Consider the following 18,032-nt stretch of genomic DNA (forward strand, 5'->3'; position numbering starts at 1 on the left):
AGTTTTTGGTGGTACTTTCAATTACAAAATGGTGAACAATATGTAAGAATGAGCATTGTAGACTACATCAAACAAAAATAGAGAAAATGGATAGGTGTAACTTGTGAGGAAGGAGCTCAAAATATGAGAGAGAGGGAGAGATGAGAAGAATTAGCGAGGTAAGTGATAGAGTGTTAGAGTGGCAGGTAGAGATAATTTCATGTTTTTTTTTAATTATTTAACTTAATCCATCCTAATCATCTTTCCGGTGCCACGTCAATTTTTTCCGGTGAGAAATTTACTCGAATATCTCCAATTGGGCTTAATTGCACATCGGGTACAAGTAATGGGGTTAATTTGCACTAGTTTAAAGTTATGGGGCTAATTTGCACGTAGTGGCAAACGTTTGGGGCTTATTTGCCACTTCCCCGCAAAACGGAATACAAGAGGAAGACCTAAAGTGACCGGAGACCAGAACTGAAAGGCGACCGGCAACAGTAGAGGAAACCGGCGAGCAGTCCTGCTTTGAGGTTTGCGGCAGATTTAATTCCATTCTTTCATTTGGAGATTATTAATTTAGATTTTCAATTCTATTCATATCAAAAATGTCGGAGATTAAGAAAAAACAATTACATAGCTACCTCTCTGATGATTTAATAATTCAAGAAATACTTACAAGATTGCCCGTCAAATCCGTTCTTAGATTTAAGTCAGTTTCGAAACAATGGTATTCTACTCTTTCTTCTTCCGATTTCGCCAATGCCCACCTTATCAAATCCCCCTTTTCTCACCCTTCTGCTCCTGTTAACACCTTGCTTATCATGAATCATTATAATTGTTGTTACCTTTCTTATGATGACGATGATCAAATTTCTGGTAATTTTGAAGATAATTTGGTTAAGCTAGACGTCAACTTTGGTGTCGGAAAAGATCATCTTAGACTTACAGGTTGCTGCAATGGGTTGGTTTGTTTAACCCCAGCTTTGGATGAATACTTCATTATATGGAACCCAGCTACCCGTAAGCTGCACAAATATCCGTCACATGGGTATTTTAAGTGTCCTGATGACGCTAATCATGTTAGTATAACTTGTGGATTTGGATATGCATCCTCTGTTGATGACTATAAATATGTTGAAATATTGTCAGTAGTTCAAGGAAACACAAGAAGTACTATTATTCATATCTTCTCTTTGAGGGAAAATAGGTGGAGAAAAATTGATCATTTTCACGATCATCTCGTTCCTTATAGGCCAGGACTGCTTGTTAGTGACAAATTATATTGGAAAGCTTATAGTAAACAAGCTGGTTATTTACTTGTTAGCTTTGATTTAGCGGTGGAGAGGTTTGACGTAATTAACGTCGACTGGGATAAGTCCGACTTTTTAGGAGTTATGGGAGGCTGTTTGAGCAAGTGCAACTATAGTGAGACATTTACGGGTGATAAATTACTGCACATTATGGAACCTCCGGTAATAGTGAAATCTATTGTTTTACCCGAGGGGTTGAAACTAGATTGGTTCTCTCAAATGATCGGGTTTACCAAGACTGACAAGTTTTTTGTAACGGGGTCATTTAGTGATGAGACAAGAGATTTCGTACATAGAAGAACACTGGGAATAGTTGACACATGTACGAAACCTATGCAATACAGAGTGCTTTTGAGGTTCAATAAGTTTAGTAAGATTGTCAGATATGTTCCAAGCCTTGTTTCGCCCTTTCCTATTGAAAAGCCTTCAGAGGCATAGATAGAATACATTGTTCCTTTGCTCCTTGTCTTGTTTGAAGTCCATGAAGCTAAATCACTTGTAGTATTCTTAGTGACTATATTGGTATCTTATCATCTGCTTGCAACTGCTCTAGTAAGGTTGTTTAACCCTAATATATCGGCAGACCAAGCAAAGTATGGGTATTATAAGATCTAGCGTACATCAGGATTTGGCAAGTGTTTTCTCATCTTGAAGGATTCAATGCTAGCACACATGGATCCAAATTCTTCGATTAAACATTGAACTAATATGTTATGTTCTCTTCCTGTAACTTCGGAACAAGCTGATAAAGGTTGCGTAGCGGATCACCCTTCCAAGTTTGATTTCACCAATATGTAATGTACTCTTTCTATAAAGTTGAAACTTTGTCTTGAAATGTTATGTGACCTCTATTGACCAATTTTGTTTATGGACTCAAGTTTATTTCTGGTCTTGGTTGTGTTAGTCTATAGCACTTGGCTGTTCGAATTTGAAAATAGTTGGAGTACTTGGTGGCTTGGTGCTTATGTGGTTTGAAGAGTCGGTTAATATTGCAAGATATGTTCCTAGCACATGGTTTCGTCTATTTCCCGTTGAGTAGTTGTCTATGGCATGTACAGAGTTCATTGTGCTACGGTTAACCTTTAATTATCCCCTTTAACCCGTTAAGGAGTTGTCTTAGACTCTTTAGTTAGTCTCTTATAAGGCCGTTTTAAGCTATTATTGTGTAAAACAGATACACAACCATGAAAACTATAACTATTTTTGTTTTAACTGGTTTTATTTTGAAAAAACCGGTTAAATAAAACTTGTGTAACGGCGTAATGCGGTCTTGCACAAGAGTTTGTGGAAAGCTTAGGCATAGATGTGATACTATTAGATATTTCCATATCTCCTTATAGTTGTTGTGTAATCTGCCCCGGTCTTTGCTGTGAGTTTGTCAAACTGTGTGTATGTGAAGAATGCAGTTGGTCTTTGGTGGTGGCTGTGTCATTCATTGATGTCTGATGACAAGGATTGATGTAAGTCGATTAAGATTGTAGCCAATGTTCGACTAAGCACCCACACCAATTGGATCAGGATGGCTCTTTTACGCATGAGCAGTGAATTATTGCAAATTGTGTGCATTAGATGGCTCATACTTTCAGTATTTGGTCATCTTGGATGCAAGAAGATAGGTTTTTTTTTAGCTTTATCTTGGATATTTGATGAAAGGTTGGAAATTGCTGTCTATATGTAACTGTTGCATTTGCTCAGCGTATCATTTGGTTCCCATTCATTTATCGCCACGACTACAGGAATTTGTATTCAGGCCTTTGTCCATGGTTTGCAGGACTCATCATGATCAGCAAGTGCTTCATCATCTTGAAGGATTCGGAGCTAGTACAATTGAATTCCGTATTCATCTTTCATCATTTATCTTGTATGTAAATACGTCCATACCTCTTTGTGACGAGTTTTGAATGCAACTTTTTTTTCCAAATTGATTGTCACTTTCGGAAAACTGGTGATCGTGAGTTATAGACTTATAGTCAGTCAAATATTTTTTTTTTAAAAAACTTACAAAAATGAAAAAAAAAACGCAGCACTACCACATAGATGTCAATTTTTTTTAAAAAAATAGAGTATTATACTCCTTGTATAAAATTTGGGAAATTTGGGAAAAACATGTAGTAGTACACTAGAGTACTAGACCTCTCAAAAGTCGGGTGTCAAACTGTCAATCATTAGTAAATAGACTATACAACCAGTTGTATTGGTTGTATAGAAAAGAACCCGAGCTTTAGAATTATTTACTTGATCTTAGACCTATAGATTATGAGCCTAAAAAATATTGAACTTAAAAATTTTTCGTGAAACTCAAAAATAATACTCTCTCCAAGTTTGATCAATCTTCCCTATTTCTCTTATGAGCTTATTTTCTTATCTTCCCTTTCCTTTTTTGGTTATCTTTTATTCATTCTTTATTCATCCTTTCTCCTAAAAAGTCAACAATTTCCCCTACTTTATCCTACTTTAGTCATTTTTTATTCATTATTCATTTTTTATTATTTTCTCTATCAACAACTCATACTACTTTATCCGTTTTTTATTATTTTCCTTATTTTTGGTGCAAAAAGCAAAGGGGAGGATTGATCAAACTTGGAGGGAGTATATAGGAGCTCAATTAAATTTTAATTTTTGACATCAAAAAATTAAAATATAAATAAAAAATTATAAGAGCTCGAAAAAAATACACATAAGCTCAGCAAGATTGAGTATGATTGTACAGTGCTCTTACAACAACCAGTTGTATAATAGTATATGTGGTCAATCACTACTTCACTGGAGTTTAAATCATCTTCATTTCCTAAAAAAATAACAGTACTTATTGCATAAGACCGTCTCACACTGTGGGACGGTCTCATTATGTAAAAAGAAACTCTATTGATTTATTAATAATAAATGAACAACTTTTTCTGAGAAGGAACAAGTTATTGACCAACAAAGCTATCACTTTAATGATTTCATAATTGAAGAGATTCTTACAAGATTGCCCATCAAATTCCCTCTTAGATTCAAGTCTGTTTTAAAACAATGGCATTCTACTCTTTCTTCTCGCAATTTTGTCAATGACTACCTTCTAAAATCCCCCTTGTCAAAATCAGTAGGATGAGGTACCATAGGAGCGGATGGGGTACGTCCCTTTGTCCCATGCTTCACATCCTACAATCTAACTAATGTTTCTAGTCTATAAACTTTATTTCCGACTTCCAAATCGCTTCATTATGCTTTCCCCTTGTTCCAAGGCTTGGCCAACCATTGTACATTTGTACCTACATTCCTTAAAGCACCTAGAGGAGTACCTTGCACTCGAAAACAACACGTGAAAAATGGGAAAATAGACAAAATTGAAAAGAGTAATCCGATTTACAAAAGTAGTCAAAATATGAGCGAATGAGCAACTTACACATGCAAATTTGAGACTAACAAGAGTTTAGAAGGTAGATAAAACACGTAAATTACTCTACTAACACGTAACAAACGGGTTAAACAGGTCGGGTCAATTTGGGATTGGGGTTATTCGAGTTTGCAAGAGTTTGAATCGGATCAGATCATGTTATTACTGATTCGGGCCTTTTTAGGGGTGTGGGACAAGTTAATTGGAGATGACGACTAGTTTGCGATAATAAACATTCAGATTTAGGTTACAGATTAAATTCAGGTCCTTAATTTGTGTACGAATCAGATTTTTGGTCAAGTTATTCAGACGAGTCAAATTTACCAAATCTAAGTTTAATACTTACCCCGTTCCAATGAGTTGTATACGTTTACTTTATACATGTACATCAATGCATATTTTTTTTTTACACATATCTTTAAGTATACATTACTAAAAATTATAAAAAGTTGATATTAATAAAGTACTCCCTCCTATTTTATATGTTCTTCCACAATTATTTTTGGATAGAATTTAGTGGGAGTATGATATGTGGATGTAAATGAAAGTGAGAGAGAGAATGTGAGGTCATAAGATATTGTAACCACAAAAGATAGACAAATAAGGAAAGTGAAAATCTTAGTGAATTTGTCGTTTTGGGAAATGTGGAAGATGTTAGAGAATAGGAAAGAGTACTTGATAATAAAAATTTGGGATACCACCCCCTGAATTTTTCAGCTTTCTATGTTGTACCCCTCCTTTTTTTTAATTCTACATTGTACCCCTAAACTTCTTACTTATTTCTCCACCATAACCTCGTTTAACTCTCCATTAACTTTATCGCTATCAAACGACCATACTTTGATCCTTATTCTAACTTATTAATGTTGTATCACCATCCTATATGAGAAACATCACAAATCACTTTTAATAAGCACCAACTACTATTAAAAACATCTGTATAATTCATGACATGATAATGGAGATTTTTTGAAATTTTATTTTGTTTCGTATACTATTGTTTGGGCTAAAAATAGCGTAATAAAGAAAGCCCACTTGGTGAAGTAAAGATTATAGAGGAGAGGTGAGGAGGATGGAAGCCCGCAGTCAGAAGAAGGGGGAATGGGCTTAAGAAGGATTAAGAGTCCATCACAGTAGGCGCCCGTGTTAAGGAAATCGGTGTCAGGGAGAAGTTAGGGAGATCGGGGAGAATTGGCAAGGGAATCCGGATTAGGAAAGAAGTCCTTATGGAAATAATATCCTCTTTCCATATTCGAGATGGAGTATATCTAGGGTTCTTACCCTATAAATAGCAGAAGAAGGAAATCAAGAAGGACATTCATTCAACACCCGCATTCATACATCAACACTCAAGATCACATCTCAGCAAATAATACACGTTCATTCTCGATCTTGCAGGCCTGACACCTAGGGTCAGCAGGATTAAGCTTCGTACCATAATTGTAATCATCCTCCAATTTATATAGTGCAATACTTGGCAGGGTACCGTCCCTCCCGCGGTTGTTCCCACATTGGGTTTTCCGCGTCGCCAAAATCTTACGTGTCAATTTACATTACGCACTTTATTTCCCGTTTACTCATTGACATATAAATCATCATACAATCGACCAACGAATATAGACTACATTGACCCTAAATCGACTTAGGTAAAAAAGACCTAAACAGTTTGGCGCCCACCGTGGGGCATTGTGGTCGTCAATCGTTGATATTCTAGATATACAATGGAAAAGCAAGCATCTGAAGCCATGTTAGGGAGCAGTACCATCGCCACCACCATCGTCTACCCAAAGTCCAACATCGACGGTGGCCACGCAGCTCCGGACATACCCCAAGAATCATACCGACAACAAAAACCTCTCTACCTCCCAGACCCTGTTGTCTCGGCCGCACTGGATCGTAGACAAAGGAACATCAAGCTCGGGCGTCACTCCGCCGCCCCGATCCCACGCAGATTCTCGCTCGCGGCGTGGAAAATATTCAGAAAGCTATGGAAAACATGAGAGAAGATCAAAGGAGAGCGAGATCTTTGAGGTAAGAAGGAGAGACAGAGAGCTCGGGGCACAAATTGATCTTCTCAAGCGAAAGAGTCCGGACTCGGCAAACAAGGCAGTGAAGGAAGATTTCCTTTGGTAGATCCGACGCAAGGAGTGGCGGGCGGCGGCAGATACCAAATGAAATAATTACAAGATTGGATTTGGCTACGACACCATCGGATGGAAGGATAACCCCACGAGGGTTAGGATACCTCACGCCAGATAGGCGCGGCAAATACCAACACGTAGGGATACAAAGAGGTGGCCTCCTCGTTAGCGATCCTGCGAGAATCGATCGACACCTGTAGCAGATCCGAGTCAAACCAAGAAGTGAATCGGCAGCGAGGAGACAATCGTTACCGCAACCCCGTGGGCTCACGGGAGCTTATCGTAACCTTCAAGAAACCGGACCAGGAGGAAATATGCGGACAACCGACAGAGAACCCCGTTTCACCAAGATAACTAATCAAAGAAGATTGGAACTAAAGGAGATGCTGAGTAGGGTTCCAGGGCTACCACCCCCACTCGAGAAAGCGGCTCTAGACAGCTATGCCGACTCACCATTCGTGGACACCATATCCATCACAGCCATGCCAAAAGGATTCACAAATCCAAACATGCCTCTCTTTGACGGCACACAATAGATCCCTTTGATCATGTCAGCCAATACAAGCAAAAAATGATGACGGTAACCCATAAGACAAGTTAAGGAAGCCTGGCATGTCCAAAGGATTCGGTCCACCCTAACAGGACCAGCACTTCAATGGTTTGTAAGCCTGCCAAACAGGTCGATATCTACATTTGCTGAGTTGGTGAACGCATTTACTCAACAGTTCGCAAGCAGCAGAAAGCCACAGAAGCACGCAGGGGACCTGTACAGAATCGTCCAGGGGGCAGGAGAGAGCATTGGAGAATACAATACCAGATTCAACAATGAGAAGGTAGCGATGACGAGAGTGTGATATCTCAACAAAGCAGTAGAAGCCTTGAAGAGGCCTCCACCATGACTCGATCTATACAAGCAACTGACTATGCATCCTTGCCATAGTTTCGAAGCAGTGCATGAGAAGGCAGCTGCCGCGATCAGGCTGGAGGAAGATAACCTAGTCAGAGCCAGCTTACAGAGCACGCCAAGTATTTCTAGTACTTCAGCCGTGGAGAAATCAGGAAGAAAGCAAACCACCAACAAGAAAGACGAGAGATACAGGCCATATGGGAGGTGTAATACTCCGTATTTATAAGTCTTGGGGTACTCTATCGAGTAGGCCTTACTCTGTCGAGTAAGGGTAAGTTGCGTTTTAGAAAAGTTTCTGACCTGTAGGGTACTCTATCAAGTAGCCTTAGGTACTCGATAGAGTAAGGGGGTACTCTATCAAGTAGCCTTAGGTACTCGATAGAGTAAGGGGGTACTCTATCAAGTAGCCTTAGGTACTCGATAGAGTAAGGGGGTACTCTATCAAGTAGCCTTAGGCACTCGATCGAGTAAGGGGTACTCGATCGAGTACCTTGGGTACTCGATCGAGTGTCCTGGTTTCACGGGAGTTTTCTCGGGTTTTGTTAATTATGCGATTAAGGTATTTAAGCTTCGTCGTCATTATTCTAAATCACTTTTACAAAACCTAAATTTCTGTTTAAGAGAGAAAGCAAACAAGTTCATCTTCTTAATCGCATTCTTAGCAATTCCCGGAGTTCAGACGGTCAGTTCTTATCGTTGTTCATACCGTTGAGTTCCTTGCGTCGAGGGTAAGATCTATGTACCCTTTTTACTGTTTTTCCTTTAAGTTGGTTAAACCCTAATATGGGGATTTGGGGGTTTTTGTGTAGATTGTGATTTGGTGGTGTTTATATGTTGTATGATAGGAGGAGGTTTTGTAGAAGAGGCTTTTTGATACAAATTTGTAGAGACCGTCCGATAGTTGTGCTTTCCGGGTAGGGTTTCCCTACTCGCATATTAATTACATAATGTGTGGTGATTGTCTTTGTAATTAGTGATTGTTGATTGATTCAGACGGTTGTGATTGTATATTGTTGGTTGATTCGGACGGTTGTTGATGTTGTATTGTGATTGCTGATTGTTTGTCTCTGGTTCTCGAGATGCGTTCTCGGCTGAGTGGAGTCACTTGCGGGAGTGACTTCACGCCCTAGTTTCGCCCTTCGTGGAACCCGCCACGGAAGGGGATGTGCACATTAATGGGACAGGGTTATCGCTCGGTATGATGAGCGGGGCTTAGGTGGGAACAGGTGCGGTCCCCCACATCGCTGGTGGCGGTCCAAAGTGGATGATCGGTGACGGAGATTGATTGGAGTGGGTGTGATTGTGTGTGTGACCGTTTGAGCTGTGTTGTTTGTTGTGTTGTTGGATTATATAAATTGTGTGATTAGTACTGACCCGTTTAAATGTTTTAAAAACTGTGGTGATCCATTCGGGGTGGTGAGCGCTTGTTGCTTGACAGTATATCTTGGATACGCGTGGGATCTAGTCAGGGATGGAGTCATCACATATCGTAGTCTTTAGTCTTCCGCCGTGTTTGTTAAGGCGCTCCATTCAGTTGGTTTATAGTTTGAGAACAACATTGTATTTTGCTTACAATTGGTTTGTTATGTAATCACTTAAAGTTATTTAATAAAGTATGTTTCTTTATTGTCTTATGATTATCATTGCCTCGGGTAACCGAGATGGTAGTATCCTTATACCTGAGTGGTCCTGGTAAGGCACTTGGAGTATGGGGGTGTTACAAATGGTATCAGAGACAGGTTCCTGAAACCTGTAACCAATGAATCCAAATAATATAGGGAGTCAATTAAAATGAACCCGGGGTAGAAGTTGTAGGAGCTAATGCAAAGACTTGGGAGACGTCCTAAAGTCGCGAACTCGCCCTACAATTTTGAACCGGTCACCATGGGATATAAGTCGGGATCGCTATGTGTTTACTAATGCTCTATGGTGTGTGTTGGATGGATGAGTGTTATATAGTTGAATGGATGTGTGGTAGAAAGGATGAAGGTAATATTTTTTTTTATGATAACATGAATTGTGATGGGAATTACTACGGGTTACTATTGTGTATATGCATATGATTGCGTGCATATGATTGGATGAATAAGTTGTATGAATACGGGTATGAACGTGATCTATGATTTGGTTGAAAAGATGAGTTAAGGAATTGCATGAGAATATGAAATTCATGTGGAGAACATGTTTATGTGATGGAAGTGGATTTTCTACTTTTGCTATGTTAGTAACATGTGACTAGGGAGATTTTATGCCGTATATTATGTTATTGTTGTACGTAAAGGTATAGAATAAAAGATGTGGGTAAATCATGATTGACAAGTTAAATAATCTATGTGCATGATGTATGTTGTTGCTTGGCTTTTGGGAGATAGTAACATGTGATTAGGAATACTGGTTTTGTGAGTGTTGAGTTGTTTTTGGTTACCATTGTTGTCGTTTAAGTTGTTTGAAAGAGAAAATCGAATAGTTATGTCGTCTGATTACAGCAAAGTTGTCTTTAAACTGTTATAACTTGAGATGCATAAATGATTTTAATGTGATTCCAATTGGAGGTGATAGCTTGTTCTTTTACGATTCTAACGATAGGTCACACGCCCAAATCGACCAAGAAATGAGTGAGTTATGGCTGTTTCTGAAACTGGACAAAGTCTTTGAGAAATGCGTAGGTACTCGATCGAGTAGCCTTGGTACTCGATCGAGTAGGGGGTACTCGATCGAGTACGTCAGTTACTCGATCGAGTGTCCCTGGTAATTTGTTTTACGTGCTTCTGATCTTCACCTACTCGATCGAGTAAGTCCCTTACTCGATCGAGTGGCCTGTACTCGATCTAGTGACCCCTATTTTGGGTCATATGCTTATCTTTTGACTTCGTTGCATATTATGTTTAATTCAAAGGCGTTATATTGCTTCTTTATGCATTGTTTTACATGTATGTTGGTCTTGACGCGTAAGTTACCCAATTTTGTGGTATAAAGAGTGGCACCTATGATGAGTATGAGTTCGGTGGGGAGGACATGATTTATATGTGTTGGGATTGGTAAGACTTAATTGAGGCATAGAGCATGTTGTGTGAGACGAGATGAGTGACATGATTGTATGTTGAGTAATGAAAATGTAAGTGAATGTGGGCAAGGCATGATGTAAGTTTAAGGAACGTGAGAATGAAAAGATTGAAAGAAAGGATGTGGATAGTAGCAACTTGAGATGTATAATAAATTATGGAGGGAGATGGCTAGAAATAGTGTTGAGTAAGAACATATGTAATGAAAGGTCGTTTGGAAATAGTGGTATATAGCGAACTTAATGGGACATGTCGCGACGTGGATTTGCAGTGTAGTGACCGTTTGGAAATTTGTGTTATCGAGAGACGAAACTACTGTGTGATTTCCTTGGGTAATTAACGGTATTAAATGAATTCTGATTTCTAGAGATGTAAAAAGGGAGATGCAATTGTTTGAACATTAAACATTGATTCTATGGATAGATTAGCGGCAAGTGTGAGTGATAGCATAATGAGAGAAGATCCATGGTAAGAAAGAGTGAGATAATGTCGGTAGAAAATAATGGAATTTGAGTTTTGGAGCAACGAAGGGGTAACTGGATTTCTAAAGAGTTAGCTAGAAGGAATAAGGAGTTGAACTATTAATTGGTATTATTGAGTGTAAAGAGAAAAGAAGGATAAAAGTAAGCTGAGGAAAATATTCACCGGAGTTATGTGATATAAAGGTAAGGAATCATTGAAATGTGTGATAGCGTCACGAGGATGTTAGCTAAAGGTTATATAGGAGTTTCAGGACAACATGATTGATAATGAGTTTCGAGGAAATTAAGGGAGCAAGAAGTTGGTGGAGTATTGGCACGATACGAGGTATTTGGTGGAGAGTTGGATGACAACACAAATAAGATAGTATTGGGAATAATGTTGAGGTAATTTTGTGGATGGGTTTGATGTTCGTTATTTGGAATGATAACCAAAGATAGGAGAAAAAACCGTGTTATTTTGATATGAGTATAAGAGGTTTGATATACGAGCAGTGGTGGTATTGTGGTGTTGTCACTAGTGGTTAAGAGTGATGGTATATTAGAAAGGTAACAATTCTAAAGAGGTTGATTTGGTAGGGACCTGATTGTTGTGTATGATTGTGAGAGGGTATAAGATGTGGTTAGATGAGGTGGGTGCTAATAGTCGAGTAGTAAAGGTATGGTTATATTTGGCAGGAAGTGATGGTTGTGCGAATGGGGGAATATGTTATGAGAGGCATATGAGTTAAACTCGGGCGACAGGTAACCTTTATCGAGTGGTAACTTACGTGGTCAGGATTGACTAGTTGGTTGTGATCACGGGTCTATGATATGTGTAAATGTTTGTGTGAGGTTCTGACCTCACAAGAAGTGGTATGGTGTGATAATTATAAAGTTGTTTTATGAATGTTCTCAGAACATATATGTTGGACACGGTAATTTAATTGAATGATATCCAAAAAGGTAATAATTTGATTAATTTGACATGGCTAGTTATAATTTTATGTGTATTAATAACTCATGTGTATTCCGTGAAATGGTAGAGATGATGTTCATGAGATGCTTATCTGTTTATTCATATAATATGTTGCGTTGTGATTGAGTAAAGTGGATTTGAGTACGTTTTCTTGTCCGAAAGGTTATTTCCGAGTCAGTATTTATGGAATTGTATGTAGTTGTGATGTCTATCGATGTGGTTGTGGTGCCTCGGGTGGTGATCCGGGCACGATATTTAGTGTTGTGATGCGGGTATTTTCGCACTACGGTGTGGCTGTTGGTGGCGGTGTTGTGATGCCGTCACCGGTTGTGGTGGAGTAGGCGGGATGATTATGATACGAGTTTTCGAAAGTGCATACCAGTTATACATAGATTGTTGTTTTGTTTGCTGTTGTTCTTTGTGAGTTTTGGTTGAACATGTAGATAGTTGTCTTGCTTATTGATGTTTTCTTTACCAGGTTAAGTTGAGAATGAGGTAGAGTATGATATGAAATAGAGTTGAATATGTTTTCGTTGTTGTCATGGTATAGTGATGTTCTATTGATGGGACACGGTTGTGAGAGGTTGTTACAGTAATTTTGATCTTGTTCTAGATAAGGCTTTAGTAGACATGGTAATGGAAAATGATTCGTGGAACATGTGTTGTAATGATCTGAAAGCGGCAGGTAGTTCATAATCTTTTGTTGGGTCAGTGAGTGTAGGGTGTTGGGGGAATTAGTGTCATATTAAGTTATGTATGAGTTTTGCGGTAATGAAGGAAATAACTTGAGGATCTGGAATGAGTGCACGTAACAAGTGTGGATCGTGAGTTATGCTTTTGATGATGGGAGTTTCATATAGTTTATATAGAGAGGTATGTCATGTTGCGGTAATGTGGAAAAGTTGAAGTTTTGGGTTAAGATAAAGATTTTGAGGTATAGGTTAGGTGGTGTGACGAGTGAATTGAAGTATGAGAATTGTTTAAGTAAGAGAGCCTTGGATACATGCATGGCGAGTGTTTAGAGTATAGGTGGTTATCTATGACATGTGATGATGATGAGAATAATGAGAAGATATAACTAAGGATATAGTATTAGTAAGTTACGAGGACGTAACATTTATCTTAAGAGGAGTAGGAGGCGATAAAAGAGAGTTTCATGGTGGTGCATGTTGTAATATAATTGGAAGTAGAGTGTTAGCGTAGTGTAAAGGAGGGATTTGTTTTGTGGATAATACTTATAAAAGGCCATGGCCGTGCTTGTAGTACTGTGATGCTTCGGAGTATGAGAATATTTTATATAATGTTGACGATTGGAGGATGATGTTATGAGTCCGAGTAAACTTGAGCACGAAGTTCCTTTTAAGGGTGGTAGAATGTAACATTCCGTTTGATGTCTAGGAGTGTCTTGATTTTGGATTTGATAGTGGATGATATTATGGAGCTAGCAGTGTTAGTGGATGGTGGTTGGTTATGTATGAAGTTGGTGTCGTGAGAGATATATATGTGGTGGATGCGATATCGTGAGTCATGTTAAGGAAGTAAACATAGTTGGTGGAGTGGGTGTTAAGAGTTCATGTTTTATGTTTGGTCGAGTTTTGAGTTCTTAGTTATGTTGTTGTGTCTTGGTCGAGTTAGTATGGTTGTTTTTAGAGTATGGGTTGAACTTCGGGGACGAAGTTCTTTTTAAGGAGGGAAGACTGTAATACTCCGTATTTATAAGTCTTGGGGTACTCTATCGAGTAGGCCTTACTCTGTCGAGTAAGGGTAAGTTGCGTTTTAGAAAAGTTTCGACTGAGGGTACTCTATCAAGTAGCCTTAGGTACTCGATAGAGTAAGGGGGTATCATCAGTAGCCTTAGGTACTCGATAGAGTAAGGGGTACTCTATCAAGTAGCCTTAGGTACTCGATAGAGTAAGGGGGTACTCTATCAAGTAGCCTTAGGCACTCGATCGAGTAAGGGGGTACTCGATCGAGTACCTTGGGTACTCGATCGAGTGTCCGGTTTACGGGGAGTTTTCTCGGGTTTTGTTAATTATGCGATTAAGGTATTTAAGCTTTATCGTCATTATTCTAAATCACTTTTACAAAACCTAAATTTCTGTTTAAGAGAAAAAGCAAACAAGTTCATCTTCTTAATCGCATTCTTAGCAATTCCCGAGTTCGACGGTCGGTTCTTATCGTTGTTCATACCGTTGAGTTCCTTGCGTCGAGGGTAAGATCTATGTACCCTTTTTACTGTTTTTCCTTTAAGTTGGTTAAACCCTAATATGGGGATTTGGGGGTTTTTGTGTAGATTGTGATTTGGTAGTGTTTATATGTTGTATGATAGGAGGAGGTTTTGTAGAAGAGGCTTTTTGATACAGCTGTAGAGACCGTCTGATAGTTGTGCTTTCCAGGTAGGGTTTCCCTACTCAGTATTAATTACATAATGTGTGGTGATTGTCTTTGTAATTAGTGATTGTTGATTGATTCAGACGGTTGTGATTGTATATTGTTGGTTGATTCGGATTTTTGTTGATGTTGTATTGTGATTGCTTTGATTGTTTGTCTCTGGTTCTCGAGATGCGTTCTCACCGAGTGGAGTCACTTGGGGAGTGACTTCACGCCCTAGTTTCGCCCTTCGTGGAACCCGCCACGGAAGGGGATGTGCACATTAATGGGACAGGGTTATCGCTCGGTATGATGAGCGGGGCTTAGGTGGGAACGGCCGGTCCCCCACCGGCGTGGTGTCCAAAGTGGATGATCGGTGACGAGATTGATTGGAGTGGGTGTGATTGTGTGTGTGACCGTTTGAGCTGTGTTGTTTGTTGTGTTGTTGGATTATATAAATTGTGTGATTAGTAGTCGACCCGTTTAAATGTTTTAAAAACTGTGGTGATCCATTCGGGGTGGTGAGCGGTTGTTTGACGGTATATCTTGATACGCGTGGGATCTAGGCGGGGATGGAGTCATCACATATCGAGTCTTTAGTCTTCCGCTTTGTGTTTGTTAAGGCGGTTCCATTCGGTTGGTTTATAGTTTGAGAACAGTTGTATTTTGCTTACAATTGGTTTGTTATGTAATCACTTAAAGTTATTTAATAAAGTATGTTTCTTTATTGTCTTATGATTATCATTGCCTCGGGTAACCGAGATGGTAGTATCCTTATACCTGAGTGGTCCTGGTAAGGCACTTGGAGTATGGGGGTGTTACAGGAGGGGAGTCAACAGAATCGAGGAAAACCAACTACTCCCCACCTTGACGAATATGGGTTCACTACGGTATCGGAGGAATCTTGAAGGCACTCGGAGAGAGATGGGAGACGAGTCGTGGTGGCCTAACCCACCAGTAGAAGAGCAAGCCTGGCGAAAGGATAGCAAGAAGAAGTGCGAATTTCACCGTGATATTGGGCACAATACTGAGGACTGCTATACATTGAGAATAGAGATCAAGCGCCTATACGAACAAGGAAAGCCGAGCCACCTGTTACTTACCACGTGGGGGCAAGCGGCGAGAATAAGGTAGGCTCCGCCAAGCCGCACCCACCCACATGCACTAAAATTATAAACGTGATAACAAAGCGGCTCAAACTTAAGCGGCCCGACATACTCAGCAGCTTAAAAGGCATGCCACCGAGACCAAAGGAGACAGACCACCAATTCTTGCGAAATATCTCACGGTGATCTCGCCAAGATCGGCTTCGATGAGGGAGATACATATGATGAAAGAGAGCACCATGATGCACTTATTATCACCTTGTCAATGGCCAACTGCACAGTAAGAAAGGTCTTGGTAGATACAGGAAGCTCGGTCAACTTAATCATGCTGAAAACCATAGAAAACATGAGATTCAGCGAGAAGGATTTACAGAAGAAGACTATTCCGCTAGTAGGCTTCAGCGGGGAAACAGCCAACTCGCTAGGTGAGATAGTCATCCCAACCTATGTGGGAGGAGTCAACAAGCAAGTCAGGTACCTGGTTATAGATGACCCTTCTACTTACAACGTCATCCTAGGAAGACCATGGCTGCACCAGATGAAAGCAGTCCCCTCAACATATCACCAGTGCATAAAGTTCCCCACCCCAAGGGGAGTAGAAACGATAAGAGGAGATCAGGAGGAAGCTAGAGGCTGCTACATGAAGGCACTCAAGGGAACTGCCAGCCCTCCCGCATAGCAATTACAGAAGCAGCCTGTCCAGGACGAATACATCGAGCCCCCAGCAGAAGAGCTGGACCATATTAACCTGGATAAGTTGCACCCAGAGAGAACCGTGCTCATTGGAGCAGGATGTACATGGAGCCTACGACAGCAGCTAGTCAAATTCTTACAAGATAACATGGATTGCTTTGCATGGTCACACGATGATATGGTAGGCATAAATCCATCCATCATAACACACAAGCTTAGCGTGGACCCAAAGTGTAAACCCATCCAGCAGAGAAGGAGAAAGTTTGCAGCAGAAAGAAATAAGGTAATCAACCAGGAAGTAGACAGCCTGCTGGCAGCAAAGAAGATAAGAGAAGTGAAATACCCTGAATGGTTGTCTAATGTAGTGGTGGTGCCTAAAAAGAATGGAAAGTGGAGAGTATGTGTGGACTTCACTGATCTCAACAAAGCGTGTCCCAAAGATCCATTCCCGCTGCCTCATATTGATGCAATGGTAGATGCAACAGCTGGACATGAGATGCTAATATTTCTGGACGCATGGAGTGGATACAATCAAATTAAGATGGATCCTGCAGATCAAGAGAAGACAACATTTATGTCCGAAAGAGGAATATATTGCTACAACGTCATGCCATTCGGCCTAAAGAACGCATGCTCAACATATCAAAGGCTGGTTAACCGCATGTTCAAAGAACAAATAGGAAGAACCATGGAAGTGTACATTGATGACATGGTGGTGAAGTCAGAAAAAGCTAAATATCATATGCGGCATCTAGCAGAAACATTCAGCACCCTCAGGGAATACAAGATGAAACTAAACCCATCTAAATGCACCTTCGGAGTATCTTCTGGCAAGTTCTTGGGCTATATCGTGACTCAAAGAGGGATAGAAGCCAAAGATCGAGCGATCAAAGTCATCTTTACACACTGGAATCACCGGAGAAACCTAAAGATGTTCAAAGGCTAGGCTGGGAAGGTAGCAGCCAACAACAGTTCATTTCAAGGTCTTGAGACAAGTGCAGGCTATTTTACGACGTACTAAGGAAGAGTCAGAAGTTCGAATGGACCCCAGAACACGAGCAAGCCTTCAGAGACCTGAAGCACTATCTCAGCAGCCAGCCACTGCTGTCAAAACCAAAGCCATGAGAACCATTATTCCTATACCTAGCCGTCACAGAAGTAGCGAGTGAGTCTTTTGCCGGCAGTCGAGAGCAAGAAAAGGAGCGAGAAGCGATATACTACGTCGGCAAGTCTCTGTTGCCGGCAGAGACCAGGTACACATCCCTTGAAAAATTAGTACTAGCATTGGTAGTAGCATCTCGCAAACTGCGTCCCTATTTTGAGTCACACATCATACATGTTGTGACAAACTACCCGCTAAAAGCTATCATGAGGAAGCCCGAATCGTCGGGAAGAATGTCTAAATGGTCCGTACACCTCGGTGGATACGACATCCGATGACGACCCCAGACAACAATCAAATCACAAGCATCGGCCGATTTCGTGTCGGACTTCATCCACCATCCGAGAATCCGGGCAGATACGAAATCCTCACTCTAGAAAGAAGCAAGCGAGACGACGTCCGTCGATGCATATCGACGAGCCTCCAACCAAATGGGGGCGGTGTAGGATTAATCCTGCGATCACCACAGGAGATCGATAGCACAAG

General features: G+C 40.3%; 1 protein-coding gene across 2 annotated transcripts; it reads left to right on the forward strand.

The window, feature by feature from the left end:
• Positions 1-270: 270 nt before the first annotated feature.
• LOC141606435 (F-box/kelch-repeat protein At3g23880-like) lies at positions 271-3,199 on the forward strand. Of its 2 annotated transcripts, XR_012526715.1 has the most exons (2): positions 271-2,083; positions 3,061-3,199. XR_012526715.1 is itself a non-coding variant. In XM_074425550.1 (1 exon), exon 1 carries the CDS (start codon positions 585-587, stop codon positions 1,725-1,727), a length of 1,143 nt encoding a protein of 380 aa, XP_074281651.1. In that variant the 5' UTR covers positions 271-584; the 3' UTR covers positions 1,728-2,176. The 2 variants fall into 2 exon arrangements, 1 of the variants encoding a protein (XP_074281651.1); XM_074425550.1 differs by lacking the exon at positions 3,061-3,199 and having other exon boundaries at positions 271-2,176.
• The last annotated feature ends 14,833 nt before the right edge of the window (positions 3,200-18,032 follow it).

The sequence above is a fragment of the Silene latifolia genome, chromosome 10 (assembly GCF_048544455.1).
Source record: "Silene latifolia isolate original U9 population chromosome 10, ASM4854445v1, whole genome shotgun sequence".
Taxonomy (NCBI): Eukaryota; Viridiplantae; Streptophyta; class Magnoliopsida; order Caryophyllales; family Caryophyllaceae; genus Silene; species Silene latifolia.